Source organism: Neomonachus schauinslandi, chromosome 11, assembly GCF_002201575.2.
Source record: "Neomonachus schauinslandi chromosome 11, ASM220157v2, whole genome shotgun sequence".
Classification (NCBI taxonomy): Eukaryota; Metazoa; Chordata; class Mammalia; order Carnivora; family Phocidae; genus Neomonachus; species Neomonachus schauinslandi.
Window position 1 is genome coordinate 47,910,229 of NC_058413.1, and position 17,541 is coordinate 47,927,769.

At 36.5% G+C, this 17,541-nt stretch overlaps 1 protein-coding gene across 3 annotated transcripts in view; it reads left to right on the forward strand.

Moving 5' to 3' along the window:
* Positions 1-17,541, forward strand: part of STK33 (serine/threonine kinase 33) — a 70,008-nt gene that overhangs the window by 17,524 nt on the left and 34,943 nt on the right. For all 3 annotated transcript variants that reach the window (XM_021685743.1, XM_044919453.1, XM_021685744.2), the window contains exons 8-10: positions 5,816-5,891; positions 10,475-10,587; positions 11,034-11,119. In XM_021685743.1, coding sequence (XP_021541418.1) covers positions 5,816-5,891; positions 10,475-10,587; positions 11,034-11,119 — 275 coding nt within the window. The remainder of the gene's footprint in view (positions 1-5,815; positions 5,892-10,474; positions 10,588-11,033; positions 11,120-17,541) is intronic.

Consider the following 17,541-nt stretch of genomic DNA (forward strand, 5'->3'; position numbering starts at 1 on the left):
GGGGTGGATGGGCAAAATAAGTAAAGGGGATTAAGAGGTATAATCTTCCAATTATAAAATAAATAAGTCATGGGGATGTAAAGTATAGCATAGGGAATATAGTCAATAATATTGTAATAATTTTGTATAGTAACTAGACTTCATGGTGATCATTTAGTAATGTACATAAGTGTCAAATCACTATGTCATATACCTGAAACTAATATAATGTACATCAACTACAATTAAAAAAAAAAAAGAACAGAAAAAAAACTCAAGCAATTTGATTTTGCCACAATGTGACTTACTGGCCCTGATCAAGCTACTTTTTCTTTTCTTAGGTCAAATAATTTCATTGTTTTAGCATTTTTCTCACAGTTTATCTTTAAAGATTATAGTTTTTATTGGTTTTTTGGACTCTTCTTATAGTTGTTTATACCTCTTAGGTAATCATACCCCAAACGTAATTATTGGTTTTGTTAACTCATGCTGAAATCATGTGTGTGTTTTACTTCTTTCCATTTCTTATCCAATTTTATTACCATCAAATGGTACGTCCTAAAGCTACTGATTAAATATATTTTGTAAAGCAACCATTTATCATTTTTCTAAGTGCGCCTTTTAACAGCTTTACCGAAGTACAATTTAAATGCCGTAAAAAATGTACTATTCAGTGATTTTTCTAAATTCACAGAGTTGTGCAGCCATCACCACATTTCAGTTTTAGAATAATTCTACCCCAGAAGGTTGCCTCATGCCCATTTGTCCTTCATCTCATTCCCATCCCAATCCCCAGGTAACCACGAATCTATATTTACCTTTCCTGTACATTTCATCTAAAGGAAGTCATACCATAAGTTGTCTTTTATGTTGGCCTTCTTTCACTTAGTGTAATGTTTTTGAAGTATCTTCCTCTTGTACCTGTAGTCTATCCCTTTATATTTCTGAACAGTTCTCTGTTGTATGGCGATGCCACATTTTGTTTATTGTTTCCAGTCTGGGGCTATTATGGATAATGCTGCTATGAACATTTATGTACAAATTTTAACATGGACATGTTTTCCTTGGGTAGCTACCTAGAAGTGAAGTTGCTGGGTCGTAAATTATGTTTAACTTTTTAAAAAAGATTTTATTTATTTATTAGACAGCACAGGTTGGGGGAGGGAGAGGCAGAGTGAGAAGCAGGCAGAGGGAGAAGCAGGCTCCCCGTTCAGCAGGGAGCCCGATGCAGGGCTCCATCCCAGGACTCTGAGTCATGACCTGAGTTGAAGGCAGACGCTTAACCGACTGAGCCACCCAGGCACCTGCCCCTTTATGTTTGACTTTTTAAGAAACTGCCAAATGTTTTTTTCAAAGTGGCAGTAGCATTTGACCTTTCTACTAGCAATGTATGAGGGTTCCAGTTTCGTTGTATCCTTGTTGACTCTTTTTTTTTTTTTTAAAGATTTTATTTATTTGACAGAGAGAGACACAGCAAAAGAGGGAATACAAGCAGGGGGAGTGGGAGATGGAGAAACAGGCTTCCCACAGAGCAGGGAGCCCAGTGCGGGGCTCGATCCCAGGACCCTGGGATCATGACCTGAGCCAAAGGCAGACGCTTAACAACTGAGCCACCAAGGCACCCCTCCTTGTTGACTTGTGATAATTACCTTTCTTTCTAATTATAGCCACTGTAAAGGGTGTGAAGTAGTAGCTTATTGTGGTTTTTAATTTGGTAATTTAATTTTCCTAATGACCAATGATGTTGAGCATCTTTTCATGCAGTTATTAGTCATTCATAATCTTCTTTGATGAAATGTCTATTCAAATCTGTACCTATGAGATGATTATATTTTTCTCTTTAAATTTATTAGTGAAATAATTGCATTAATAGGTTTTGAAAATGTTGAACCATCCTTGCACTTTTAGATTAAACTCCACTTGGCTTAATAAACTGCTTTATTCAGTTTGTCACCACTTTATTTAGGACTTTGAGTGTAGCTTTCTTTCTTTTGTGCTGCCCTTGTCTTTTTTGATGTCAGTGTTACTCTAGCCTCATTTAAAAAATAGCATGCTCATGAATCACTTAAGTAACAGAAACTATCTGTTATATTAATAAATTATTAGTTTGATGAAATTTCCCCTTAAATTTTTTTGGCCCTGGTACCTTTTGGTAGATTAAGTTTCTATTATATTTTCAATTTATACTGGGTTATTTAAGTTTTCCACACCTTTTTGAATCATTTTGATAATTTATGTTTTTCTAGAAAATTGTTCATTACATTGAGATTTTAAGTTTTATGACATAAATATGCATATATTATAACTTTGTGATTCTCCTATGTATCTGTGACTATTGCCCTAATTATTCCTAATATTTTTAAAGACAGTCATGTGATGTAAGATAAGCAATATGGCCTGTGACATCACCTGGCTAACTCAGGATTCCAGCTCTGTCACTTAGTCTGGTGAGCCCTTGGCAAACAACTTAACTGCTTTTGTTGTGGTTCTACATCTGTACGATGGGGATTATGTCATCCATTTATCAAAAAATTTTTGAGGGTCTACTTTGTGTCAGGACTGGCTATATATATAACAGTGAACAAAGTATAAAAATGTCATGTTGGTGCAAACATTAAACAAAGTAAAAAAGTAAAATGTCTGCTATTACCTGGGATGTTAGAGAGAAGTGCTAAGGAAGAAAAATAAAACAGGGAAGGGGAGAGGATATACTTAGGATGGTAATAATAAGATCTTTCTTACCAGGTTGACATGAGAATTAAATGAGAAAATATATGTAAAGAGCTTAGCACAATACCTGAGAGTGCTCAATTTAAGCTCTTGTAATAATAATAATCATTTTTTTTCTTGATCAAATTTTTTAGTGGTTAGGACAATTTATTGGGCTTTCAAAGAACCAATTCAAGTCTAATATTATTTGGTTGACTTTTTTATTAATTTCTGCTTTTATTTTTCTGGATTCCTTCTATTTTCTTTTGGTTTATTTTTTAACTTCCATAAGTTAAATGGTTGTTTATGTTCAGTCTGTGTATTTCTTTCTTCACTCTGAGTATTTCTTTGACCATTTCTTTTGCTAGACAGTGTTCTTTTTAACTATTATTCACTTCTTAATAGTCTATCATTTTAATCTTCTTTAATCTAAGAATTATTTAGAAGTGCTTTTAGAATTTTCCAGGTTGTTAGGATGTATTTGATTTTCATGTGAATATGTGTTAGTTTTCCTAGCCTTTTGGTTTTTCTGTCTGGTTTTCTTCATTGTTCTAGGCAATTGTGACTTAAAGGTTTTCAACTTCTAAAATTGTTTTTTGTGATTGAACACATGGTTGGTTTTTGCAAATGTTGCATTGGATATTTAGGAAGTATGTATATTCCTCCTTTGTTGACCACAAAAATTTCTCTGTGTGTGTATTTATAAAATCAAATGTGATACCTTCGTGATTTAAACTTTCCATATTGTTAATTTTGTTTGCTTCTGTTGATTTCTAAGACAGAGATTTATTAAAGTCATCCACCAAGACAGGGCTTTGACAAATCTTTTTCTACCTTTTGTAGATTTCTTTAGAAAAATATCTTACTTTATTGAAGTATAATTTGCATACAATAAAATGCACAAATTTTAAGTGTACAAAGTTTGATGACTTTTGACAAATGCATATGCTTATGTAATCACCACCTCAATGAAGGTATAGAACATCTCTATCACCCCAGAAAATTCCTTTGTGTTCCTCTCTGTTAGTCTCCCACCCAGACCGCAGGAACCACTGATGATTTTTATCACCAAAGCTTAATTTTGCTTGTCTAGAACTTTATTTAAATTGAACCAGACAGTGTACATTCTTGTGTCTGTTTTCATCTGTTCCATGTCATGATTTTGAGACTTACCCATGTCGTATCAGTAGTTTATTCATTTTTATTGCCGAGGAGTATACCTAGTTCTGTATTTGGTTTTTTGTTTTTTGGTTTGTTTGGGGGTTTTTTTGCCTCCTTGATGTATTAAGTTTTGAAACTGTTTTATCTTATTTGGGAAAAGGCTACTTTAGATTCTGTTCATATCCTCCTGTTGGCAAAAGACATCTGGTCTGTAGTTACATGGGGAAAATATATCCAAGCACCCTGAGTTTTATGCCTGCTTATTAGCTGTCTACACTGATAACAAGTGAGAGAACAAGAGAGAAGACAGATGGTTTGTAGAGCTTTGCTGACTTCCTAAATGGCTCCTTGGCACTGTTACTGTGGCCTCCGCCTTCCTGTGAGAGCTGTGATGGCAGCGCACGTGGAAACACCCCCGTCGTTAAGATGGCTCTGAGGGACCCAGGCCGCCATCCCGGCCCCCGCTGTGCAGGGCACCCAGTGTGGACGCTAGTCACAGACTTGCCCTTGTCAGTGACTCACTGTTCAAGAGCCACTTGACCTTTAGGGATTCAGTATTTAAAGAGTGTAAGTAGAGGTAAGGAATAATAGTTGCTTAGAGGAAGATGCTAAGTAATTTTCAATGATATGGAAATGAATAACTCAGTTTTGTTAATTATCTATTGTTGAGCCTTTGCTCATTGTTTCTTCTCTTTCCTTTTTGTTTCCTTTTTGTTGATTTTTAGTTCCTTTGACAAGAGGCAGAGGAAGTGAAATGCTGTTTGCTTTTAGTAGTTATAGAAGGTGTGTGTGAGTGTGTGTGTGAGTGTGTGTGTGAGTGTGTGTGTGTGTGTGTGTGTAGGGCAGGAGAATGAAACTTTTCTAAAATAAAACCACCTTTTATGTGGGAGGCACTCTGTAGCTGTGTAACTTGAGGCAAGTCACTTCATACACCGGAACCTTAGTCTCCTCACTGGCAAAGTGAGCCGAATGTCTACATACCCATCTCGCAAGATTCTTCACATGATTTACACAAATAACATAATTTATAAAAAAGTTCTTTGTAAACATTAAAGTTCTATTGAAATATATACATCTATATTTCATTTTTATGTTTACATCTGTTTTATTCTTTCTTTTTCCTTAAAGAAAGATATTTGACCCCTAGCCATAAAGGCACAATAGACTATTCCTGAAATACCATATGTGACATTTTAAAAGCCACTTAAAAAGCCAGTCATTATAATCTGATCATTAAAATGTGCTACCTTAAAGTAAAACAAAACAAAACAAAACAAAAAACGACACACACAGACACACACAACTACTGTGAGAAGATTGTTTAAAGGAACCCTATTGTGAACACATTGTAAAGAATGGAGCACAGAGTTGGGGAGTCAGGAGTACCCGGATCCTAGTCCTAGTTGGCTTTTTTATCCAGTTATGTTGTAGGAGCTCTCTCTTTGTCTTAGTTTTCTCATTTAGAAAATGCGGAAAATAATTCATATTCTGTCATAGGAGTGATGTTATTATTATTATTATCTTACTAAAATGATTTATAACCATTTATCTTAGTTTCTCTGTGAATCCAGATTTCCACATATTGGGCTTGCTTTAAATTATATCCACTTAAGGCATGTATTCAATTCTATTTTGGGAAAAGAACTGAGATACTGTTGTCTTCTACTATAACTACACAATCTTTGCAAAATCATTTCTTAACAATTTCGAAGGAATGGAGAGCAGTACATTTAGTTACACAGTTTATGCCATCGTTCCATTAGAAGCTACATGACAGGAGTGAGGGTACAGTGACATCAGTTGTTCAGGCCTGTACATTATTCATTTAACATCGGCTGTTGGTTCTCTTTTTCCCTGTGGGGGAATAAATTACAGCACATCAGCACAGTTTTCATGCTTTGTGTTTAAGCATTTAAACTTCATTTATTGTATTATTAATATTATTTCATTTCTGCTTATTTGGCAGCCCCTGAAGTTATCAATGCCCACGACTATAGTCAGCAGTGTGACATTTGGAGCATAGGTGTCATAATGTACCTCCTGTAAGTAGCCTGCTAAATGTGCAGTTTAAAATGAATTGGTAGTCTCTAACAGCAGACTAGAATTACAGAGATTTTAAATGAAAACTCGGCAATATAGTTTTTAAAAAGTGACTGGAAAAACAATTGGGAAGCCATTCTAAAAGCTCTCTTATTAGTTGTCAGCGACATCCATTAGATAGTTTTTTAATACTATAAATTTATAGCATACAGGTTTGCTTTTCATGGACCTAGAAATGCTACAATACCTGAGCCAAGTGAAAAACTTGCTTAACACCTCTCTGATCTTTTGTTACAGACCAGAAAGTTTCTTTGTACTTTCTCCAGAGATTCAGTTATAGCCCATCGGATAGAGAGAGGTACTGGGGCCTGGCACTTAGCTGCCCTATGGACCTGGCATATGTGAGAAGTGAACACTAACTAGACAGGAGTTCAGCCCAGGATCTGGGGACTATTCTATAGTTTCCAATCCTCTTACTGCTACTGAAAACATCGCTGTTTCTGGCTCTTCCTTCTGTCTCACTCTCAAGATTCCATCAAACCCCACGTCCTGTTCATTTTTCCTTTGCACTGTCCTCACCTCTTCCTTCATTTCTCTTCACTTGTATCATTTCTCCTCACTTGTATCATTTCTCCTGATGACCCATCTTCTAGAATATTACAATGTCTGTCTGACTGTTCTCCCTGCCTCCGTTCTCCTTCCCCAGTTCATCCTTCACATTGCTGTCAGGATTATCTTTCTAAATCACCATCTGATTGTACTACTTTTCTGATTCCCAACTTCTGATAATTCTGCCTTGTTATAGAAGAATGTCAGAGCCTCCCAGCATGGCATGACAGCAAGTCTCCCATGACCTGGCTCCAGCATGCCTCTCCAGTCTTGGGCTAGCTGTGTATCCCATGCACCTGCTCTATGTGCAGCAACCCTAGACCATTCTTCATGATTCGCATACCCTGTATCACATGTCTCTGAGTCTTTGCTCATGCAGTTCCTTCCACTTACAATGGTTTTTACTTCTCTACTAACCTTTCTCCTGGGCCCTCCAGCTCAAACATTAACGCCTTCTGTTTCCCTAACTCCTATCTACCCCAGCAGAGTTACTGCACTCATTATGTATATACATTCCCACACTCCACAGAGGATTTAAAGCAACATGCAAAAAATGCATGCAAAACAATAACACTGAAAGAAAAACAATAATATTTCATCAGGAAAGTTTGCACATGTGTGAATTGGACAGACTTGTTCACTTTCCTATGTTCTTATAGCACTTTTAAAAATTAGATTATACTGTTGTAATATAATTATTAGATTATGTATATTTTTTCTCTGTTTTTGTTTTCCTTGGTCTAAATTCCATGAAGGACAGAGATCTTATGTTATTCATCTTTGCATCCCTCATATCTGGTACAATAGTAGGCATGTAGTCAGTGCTCAGTATATGTTTGTTAAATTGAATTAAAGCAAATTGTCTAAGAGGTGTTCTGAAAAGTTAGTGGCCATTGTTCTGCCTTGTGGTGAGTATGAACATTTTTACACGGATGCAACATTAGTTTTATGGTCATATTGAAGATTTCACTGTGCACTACCTCTTCCAGATCATTTCTAAATATTGACATCAGAGTAGTTACATTTTCACAGTGCTGTGAAATGGAATACACAGGCAGTAGAAATTGGAAGATGTGATTGTAGCTGTGACTCAGATGGTCAACACACATCACTGCTTAGATTGCATAAAGTATAAACGTATTCACAAAGTTTTTGATCATTGTCTTGTGCTAATTAGAATCATACCGTAAAAATTCTGAGCCTTAGTTTTTAATTAAAAATATCACTATTTTGGGTGCCTGGGTGGCTCAGTTGGTTAAGCGACTGCCTTCGGCTCAGGTCATGATCCTGGAGTCCTGGGATCGAGTCCCACATCAGGCTCCCTGCTCAGCAGGGAGTCTGCTTCTCCCCCTGACCCTCCCCACTCTCATGCTCTCTCTATCTCATTCTCTCTCTCAAATAAATAAATAAAATCTTTAAAAAAAAAATCACTATTTTAATTTAGTGTTTTATACTTGTAAGAATTTCCAGACAAGTCAAACATAATATATGTAATCTATTATTACACAATTCATGTGGTGTTTGCTGCTGCTTAGTTTGAATTTGTTGTTAAAGAAAGTGATAGTGTAGTACATACCTAAAATTTTTTCTCCTTCTTAAAGATATAATTTTAATTTTTCTGCTTCAGAGCACGGCTGCATATCATCATAATGACATCTTTTTTTCCTTTACGGTAGACTCTTACTTAGCTAATCAGTGCCTATTCATTAATTTGCCTGAGCCCGGTGTTCTTACAGATAATTTCTTTCACCAAGGGCATAAACATACTACCTTCTCCAGGGGGGTTATTTTCTTGTTTATCAGTTACCCCTGATTTATTTCTGCTTAATTGGACAATGATAACATACTTTCTCAAGGTGAAATTAACATAAATACTCTTCATGGGTACTATCCTCTGTTGTTGTGATTCCTAAGACATAGGCAACAGAAAATAATAGAAAGGCTTTAGAGGCATTTTTCATGTCTTGGATTCCCTTTTCTGGATGTGCAGAAAATTGCTGTCATAAAATTTCATATGCTGCTGATTGACCAACCATTAGATACATTTTGTGAAAGTAAAATTGCAAAGGACAGAAAAAAGGGGGATTTTTTAAACACAGCCCTTAAGCTATAGTTGCATGCTAGTCAGGCAATGCAGGAACAGCTAAGAAATTGGTGAATGTGCATATCACTGGATGTTAACAGACTCAATGAGCTGGGCTTTTGCTGGCCTGTACTTGTTATAATAGATAGTAATTGTAGATAAGACCATTTTTCTGGCCTTTTTTTTTTTATTGCATTTTAAAGCTAAACACTAGTGAGGCAAATAAGATCGGAGAGAGGAAGGTCAGAACAAGCTGGAGAAATAAAAAGTATTAAAATAAGAGATTGCAGAACAATTTGATAAATACTGATCTCTTAACAAGAAGCTACTGCAAATGAAAAACTCTGTTTTCCAGCCTAGGTTGATAAACTACAAGGATGAAAGCAACTGTTTCCCCTAGGAAATCGTCATCATCGTCCTCATTATCACATAAAATATTTATTAAATTTAGATTAATTCAAAAAATGTTCATGGCAAAGATTTTAAAAGAACTTAAAAATGGAACTTTAAAAATCAGTAAAAATCTAACTGCTAGGAGGCTTAGCGGTCATATACTTATGTACATAATAGGCTAGCATTTGGGAAGTATAATGGGATTATATCATTTTATTCTCTCAGTAATAAAGTGGAAAAATCTAATCCTGAGAGTTGAAGAACAGGCATACAGTGTGGCCTCTGTGACGAGCCCAGGTCCAGCTTCTGTCTGGCTGTCATTGGGAAAATCTGGTTGTTGGCTACAGGGCTGTACTCAGCTGTTGGGGTTGACAATAAAGATGATAGCTAACATTTGTCCAGAATGTATTATGAGGAACTGAACTCAACTTTTAAGCAAGTTCTTGCAGTTTTGGACTGGATTACTTACTGAAGCACAGGCTTGCCATGCTTTTTCTAAAATATAGTACAAAATTTCCTTTTTTAAAAAAAATATATTTTATTTATTTATTTATTTTAGAGAGAGCGCACACATGTGCACAAGGTGGGGAGGGGCTGAGGGGGAGGGAGAGGGACAAGCAGACTCCACACTCAGTGCGAAGCTGTCTCTGGGCTCGGGGCTCAATCGCATGACCCTGAGATCATGCATGACCTGAGCCGAAATCAAGAGTTGGAGGCTTAACCGACAGAGCCACCCAGGCGCTCCAATACAGTACTTCCTTTTACAAGATTCTGAACACACACAGTCCCTGTATTACAGAATGTGCCTCAAGCCCAGGTTTACTTCATACATACTGCTGGTGGTTTTACTGATATTGGTCATTATGTATGCTCAGCTTTCATTCCAGACTGAAGGGTCAAATCATCATCATCCAGATTGTCTTCATTTTGTATACCATTTTTGAAGAGTTGTTGCCTTTTTAATGGATTTTTGGCTTTGACTCAGAGCCTATAGACCCCAGGGTTATTCTTAGTTTATTTTTACTAACATTGGTATAGTATTTTACCATGGATAAAACCCTTACAGGATCATTAGACTCTGAAAACTCTCACTGGACTCTGATAACTCAATATATTTTCCCCTAAGTCCAGTTTGAATTATGTACCTTAAGCACTACCTTACCTTTGCTCACAATGAAGTGTATCTCCACTATTATTTGTGCACTTAAAATCACACACCTGCTTGTATTTTGGTCCTATTTAAGCTTAGTTTCCCCCCTCTGGATGACCTTTGGGTCATGTGCAGATCTGGAGATTTCAATGTATATAAGGTCCTATCACTGATCTTGCAAAACCTCCTTTGCTCCCATTTCTACATCCAGAGAGAGATACCCACCTCTAGCTATCCTTTACTTAAATTTGAAGCACCACTATTTCCAAGTTCTATGGAAACTTAATTTTGAAAAGCTTCATTTTGATTATTTAAAAAGAATCTAAACAAAATGATTGCCTTTGTTGTAGATTATGTGGAGAACCACCGTTTTTGGCAAGCTCAGAAGAGAAGCTTTTTGAGCTAATAAGAAAGGGAGAACTACATTTTGAAGATCCAGTCTGGGAGTCCATAAGTGATTGTGGTAAGTATAGATCTGTCATTATTTACTAAAGCAAATGTATGTAATATAAAAAACTTGGCCAATAATTTAAATACTCTCAATCTCTGTTTCGTCATTAAATTTACTTGTAGAAATAAACACTATTTACTTGTGGAATAGTGATCTCTTCACTGTGATTGTTATAGTCAAAACTTCCAACAAAAACAGAAATTACATAATAAAAATTGAAGAGAAAGTTGCTGATCATCCAGCCCAGTTTTACTGTAGATCATAAACCAGCAAATCCGGGCAATAAAACCTCACTTTAGGCCTGAAACTTTATTAATTAGCCATTTATTCTGATGATATTTATTTTATAATTGGAATCTTCCCTTCATGTCATATAGACCTAATCCTAAATAAACTGGAAAATGTATGGTATTAATTGTAGTTAAGATAAGATTTTCAGGATTTCCCCTTATTTGCAGCTAAAAGTGTTTTGAAACAGCTTATGAAAGTAGATCCTGCTCACAGAATCACAGCTAAGGAACTACTAGATAACCAGTGGATAACAGTAAGTTACAAGATTACTTCTTTTTTTCTTTTGGACATGCTACCATTGCTTTTTTTTTTTTTTTTAATTTGGTCTTGTAGTTTATATATAGTCCTAAAACAGCCAATTAGTTTCATCTTCTGACAAGTTAAAAAATTATTGAGTCTTAACACATTTCTGAAATGGGTATTTTCAAACTATTAAAACTATTACCACAGTTGTTTATATATGTTTATAGAGGCTTAAATGAACTCTTCTTTGCTCCATGCCATGACGGTATCAAGTCTGGTAGAGGAGAGCTGGGAAATGCCCCATATGAAAACTAATAATGAAACAGTCTGTTTAGACAAGTGACGTAAAGCCTGGAAGAGTCCACTTCTCTTTCAACTCTTTGGACGCAAGGAATCTTTGGGGACTTAGAAAAACCAAGATCTTCTAAGAGTGGCTGTTACCTGGCCTGAAATCTTGAGTAATTATTCATTTACATGTTGCTTCCCCCATCAGACTATTGCCTTCAGCATAGACCCTGTATCTTACCGAGCTTTGTATTCCTGTACCAGAGCATTACCTGGTCACAATAGGAACGTTGGAAGAAGCTGCTACTTACCTTTCCATATTTATCCTCTTTTTGTTCTCTGGTAACGAGGATCCTCACTTGTAGCTGGAAACACTGCTATCTAGTCTTCGTTGCTGGTTATCCCTAGTTTTTGTTAGTTATCATGATGGCAGAAGTAGGAGCAATTTTCGGGAAGTGTCCTTGAATGGAGGGCATATGGCATTCCTCAGGTGCATCTTCTTTCCCGGTGAATGGAATACAGATGGGATGGCTGGAGTTTGACTAGCCATATTAGACCATAAAGTGGAATCCATAAACTGAGGATGGCAGAGCAACAGGATGCAAGGAAGCAGGGCTTTTAGCTCACAGAGCCCCCGTGCCAGCCCTTGACTACCCACCTCCAGACTTTTTCATGAGCAGGAAACAAACTTCTGTCATCTTTGAGACACTGTCAGATATGTTATTGGGCCTAATACCATTAATCTATACTCAATAATTGTTGAATGAGTGAATGATTCAATAAGTGAATAGGTCTGTAGGTATCTCAGAAAATGTCCGAGAACTGAGTTTGGAGATTTCTAAAGACACCTGGGAACTATTGCTAAGCAGTATTCATCTGTGAAAATATTATTGTACATCTATTATTTGCTAGACACAGTGCAACGTACTGTTGCTGGTATGCTTAACATTGTAGTAGCATTGTTGCAGAATGATGGTGGCTTGGATGGGGTGGTAGCAACAGAGTAGGAGAGTAATAAATGCAGTATGTTTTTTAGATATAGTTGACAGGACTTGGTGGTGGCTTAGATGAGGAATGAGGATAAGGGAGGAATCAAGGATGACTTCCAGATTTTGCTGTAATAGCTGGTGGGACCATGATGGTGCCATTTACTGAGATGTGGAACACTGTGGGAAAAATAGGTTTTTTTTTCCAGGGTGAGGGTGGTAGATCAAGAGTTCCATACTAGATATGCAAAGTCTGAGATGCCCATTTGGCATCCAAGTGGAAATATTAAATAATCGAATATATGAGTCTGGAACTGGGGAAGTCCGAGCTGGAGATATAAATTTGGGAATCATGAGTGTATAGACGCCATGTAAAGTCATTAGGCTGCAGAGATAAGTTAGGAAGAAAAGACAGAAAGGAGAAGAGGCCCCAGCAGCCTGCTGTTGGATACTACAACATTCAGAAGAGGAGACACCAGCCATGGGGGCTGAGAAGGGATGGCCGATGTGGAGAGAAGAAAATTGGGAGAGTGGTGCCAGCAAAGTTAGGTGAGAAGAATGTTGGAGAAAGTGAGAACAGTCAGCTCCCGGATAAATGCTGCCAAGATGTCAAGACGAGATGAAGAGTTTCCATTAGACTGGCCAACAGAGGGGTTGATGGTGACCCTGAGGGCCCAGGTAAGTTTAGATACATATCAGAAACTTATAGTGATATCACTCCTCTTTTCAACTCTCTAGTTTTCCTTTGGCAATTTCCAATCATTGTTTTGAATAATATTTTTTCCTTGAAGGACTAAAAATCCAGTCTTCACTGAAAGCTGGGTTATATCTGCCCTCTTCTGTGAATGTGTTGATCTCCAAATGATTCTGTGCAGTAAGTCTTTCTGGCCTAAAGTAATTGTGCAAATGAGCTAGCAGCTAGATCCTTGCAAAACCGTTCTGAGGAGATTTGTAGTACAGCAAAATCAAAAACTGTAAAACAGATGGTGTGCCTTAGAAATCTCTCTCTTTTCAGCAGCACATAACATTCGGGTTTGGCCATTTAATTATTTGTTTTCTAATTAGTACAGCTTTATTTCTGGCTTTGGTCATTTTTTCAGAAGTCTCCATTTTTGAGCCTCTGTAACATTTGTCTCTATGTAGTCTTTGCCAAATGGATAGAGAAGTGACAGATAGCGTGTACTATATCGGACTACCCTAAGGAGTTCAGTGTATGAAGTTTAGAATACTGGCATTTTATAAACTTCTGAAAGGCAAAACTCTTTTCTTCTTAACCACTTGAAGCCTTCCTGTAATTCATATCCTCTGTTTGAAATAATCTAAAAAGAATACGTTACTTCTCTCAGTACCTGGCTGCTTTATAACCAGAGCTTATCTTTTGCAATATCTAACATATAGTGACATTTTTTCAAAGAGCTTTATTGGATAAAAAGTTTTTATGATTCAGCCTATGTATTGTGCATTTTGAAATATGGTATATGTCTGCAAAGTGTTCTGAGAAAAATAGTCATAGCTTCTCTATGTACATTTAAGTGAATGGAACTTAAACACATTTGTCATCCTGATTTCAAAAGTCAAAGATTAGATGTAAGGAAAACCAGCCAAGAAATGACTTTCCTACAAAGGAAGAGTTTGATGATGACTCCCATGGCCAGGAGTGTGCCTGAGATCCTCTTGAGTCTGTTTTTTCCTTCCTGTCCTCTTTCCTCTCAACAGTGGCTCAGGAGTTTATTCCATCTTATTAGGCAATTACAGTTGCTTCTTGGTATTCCTTCAAGTCCCCTTATGACATATAACACCAGGAATTTGCATGTTTAACAAGTTTCCCAGGTATTTTTAATGCCTACTTATATTTAAGAATGCAACTATAAATTAAGGAAATATTTTTCTTCTATGGCTTGTCGTAGTTTCCAGATTTGAGCTCTTTCGGTTTTATTTATACATTCGGTAATTCCTTTGACAGATTTTGTGTGTGTGTGTGTGTGTGTGTCTACCATGTTGTGCTAGGTAATAAATAAAATATCATTAAAGATATATAGGGTATGGTCTCTGATATAAGGAACTTATAACCTGGTAAGAGAGACAAGCTGTGTAAAAGATACGATCAATGAAGAAAATGATAAATGACATAAGAAGACCAGAGATAACAGAGGCAAGCAAGTGTAAAATCAGGAAGTTCAATCTGACTGGCAGAGAAAATGCTCGAAGGAAAGAAGTGGGAAATGAACTTTTAAAAATGGAAAGAGAATTGTGAGAGGACTTGAATCTCAGGCTAAAAAGTTGTAACTTGCGGTCATAGATGGTAGAGAACAATGTACACTCTTTGAAATGAAGGAAGTTATTGTTATAGTGCATCAGTCTTGCAAGGTGGCTTATTTTAAATGGGACAGCAGTCATTTAAATGTCTATTCATTTTAACAAGTATCTTTGGATTTTAATCCATCAGGCACCATTGGGGCTCAAAGGTGAATAAAACACAGTCTCCCTCCTTAAGTAATTTACCACAAAGTACAATGTACTTTTTTTTTATGGTCACACTTTGTGAAGGCACTTGTCATCAAGGTGTGGGGTCTAATCTCAGAATGGTCTTTCCTAGTGTGTGAACAAGGCCCTTCTTTTTACAAGTTATTATCCAGGTTTTTGTCATTAGCTTTTGACAATTAGCCTTAACATATACACTCTACATAAGAAAACGAAACTTTTCTGATGCCTAATTGTGGGGCATTTTTTTCTGACTGTATACTTTCATCCTAAATGTGTCAAAACTCTTACCTTTATTTTACTATATTTAGTTATTCTTAAATTGTGAATTATCTTATGTATATGAATATGTCGAGGTCCTATTTAATGAAAGTTTCTATAAAAATTATGTTACAAAGCAGCTCATGAACCAGGAACCTTGGAGATTTATTCACTATCCAATGATAGGTAGATAGTTAATAATTCAGTAACTATTTATTGCATAACTACTATGTGCTGCGGAGGACACAGGGATGAGTCTGGCACAGTCCCTGTGCACAGGTTGCCCACAGCCTAATAGAGGGTTTAAAATAAAAATAAGATTTTTAGGCAGTGAATGAGTATATAATAATGTGTGTGTATATATAAACATAAATAATATGTAAAATACACTATATGTTATATGTAAGTATACAATGACACGTGCTCTATAAAGATAAAAATACATATTTTATATATACTGTGCTATATAATACTATATAATACAATATGATACAATGTACAGTATAGTGCCATATAATGTAGTAGTGATACTAGGTTTTCAAGAAGAGAGCCATCATTCCCTTTAGGGGATTATAAAAACTACTTAAAGTGAAGGTAATGTGTGACCTGGCTCTGAAAGAGCGGGTAAAAGTAGAAATTAGTGTTACAGTTGTGGTAAGAAGGATGAGGATTCTAGGTAGGAAGAACTTTACAAAGATATATAGAGAAAAAAATGTGCAATATATTCAGAGAACGTGAAGTGTAGTAGTAATTCTGTTTTTCTAGAACCATAGAAGACATGTAGGGAAGTAGTGGGAAATTAAGCTGTAAAGGCAGGTTAGAACTGTTTTACTCTAGACCTTGACTTACCTGGAGGAGACTTTATGTTTGGCTTGTTTGACAGAGGGTTGCTACTGGAAAGCTCTGCAGGACCCTGATCACAGCTGAACCTACTTGAGTTTCTCCTTTGTCCCTCTGATCCTTATAGGGTGACTTGGGTGGACTTCGATGAGGTCTGTGGGCTAAGAAGAGAACACCTATTCTAATGGAGTGTCCTGCCTGAGAGAATAAGAAGCTGGAAAACCCCCAGGAGTAAATTTGAGTTGAAGGTCTTGAGAGAGCCTTACACACAGGTCATGGCTTAAGGGCAGAAGCAAGATCTTGATGAAGAGAGAGTAAAGCAGGAGTCAGGATCTCAGTGGAAACAGGATGGGCATTGGAGCAGGTTGGGGACAAGTAGCAAGTGTCTGAGACTCCTCACAGGTCAGCTCCATCAGTTAGTGGGCTGGTAGATGTATTGCTGGCAAGACAGACAGAACTTCAGGAAGAATAACCTGGCAAAAGTGTGTGTGGTACAGCTTGCTTGCTGGCAAGCAGAAGCTGGAGCACTGGGGCGCCTAGGTGGCTCAGTCGGTTGAGCATCTGACTCTTGATTTTGGCTCAGGTCATGATCTCAGGGTCGTGGGATCAAGCCCCATGTTGGGCTCCACACTCAGTGGGGAGTCTGCTTGAGATTCACTCTCCCTCCCTCTCCCTTTGCCTTTCCTCCCCACACCCCCCTGCCCACATGCTCTCTCTGTCTCTCTCTCTCTCTCAAATAAATAAATATTTTTTTAAAAAAAGAAGTTGGAGCACTGAAATAGGACTTGGGTGAGATGATGAAGACTAGAATTCAGGCAAAGAGAGTGGAACAGAAAGGAGGGGGAAAATCAGATGTTAGGAAGAGAATCAACAGTTTTTCAACTAAGTAGAAATATTAGATAAAGGAGTACAAGGACTCAAAACTGTTTTTCAGGTGCCTGGGAAAGACAAAAAGTCTGGAAGAATTGCTGGTTTCATAGATTAGAAAAAGAGTGAGGTGTTTTTTGGAACAGTATATTCAAACTTTTATGCTTGAGTAATTCCAAAAAGAGTATTGAAAAAATGGTGAATCTCCTAGGATATTTTTAGGTAGAGCTTAAAAAATTTTCACCGTAAATTTAATTAATTGCAAAGGATATAATTTCCTTAATATTGATAATTAAAAATAAAACTAATATTGTTTTTACATGAATAAGACATTCATCTTATCCATTTGTAAAAATTTGTGATCAGTCTCTTCTTTAACAGGAACTATAGGTTAGTCATTCTTTTCTTTGAATTTCTGTTGCTATTCCACTTCTTTCACAAAATTTTATCCTAATATATATTTTTGCTGAAAGGTTTTTATTAATCATCCTATAATTTGTCTCATCTTGCAAGAAAAAGGCTCAAATACATATTTAATTTTGTTTTTATTTGCTGTGATTTTAAGGTTCTAAATGTTTAAAAATTACTTAATGATTTATCATTATGATTATTAGTACATAATTGATCAAGAGAACATAATTATAATTTGCTATAATTATTAAGTATCACAAGTACAATTATATTGGAAATGCATCTCTGTACTGGATAGATA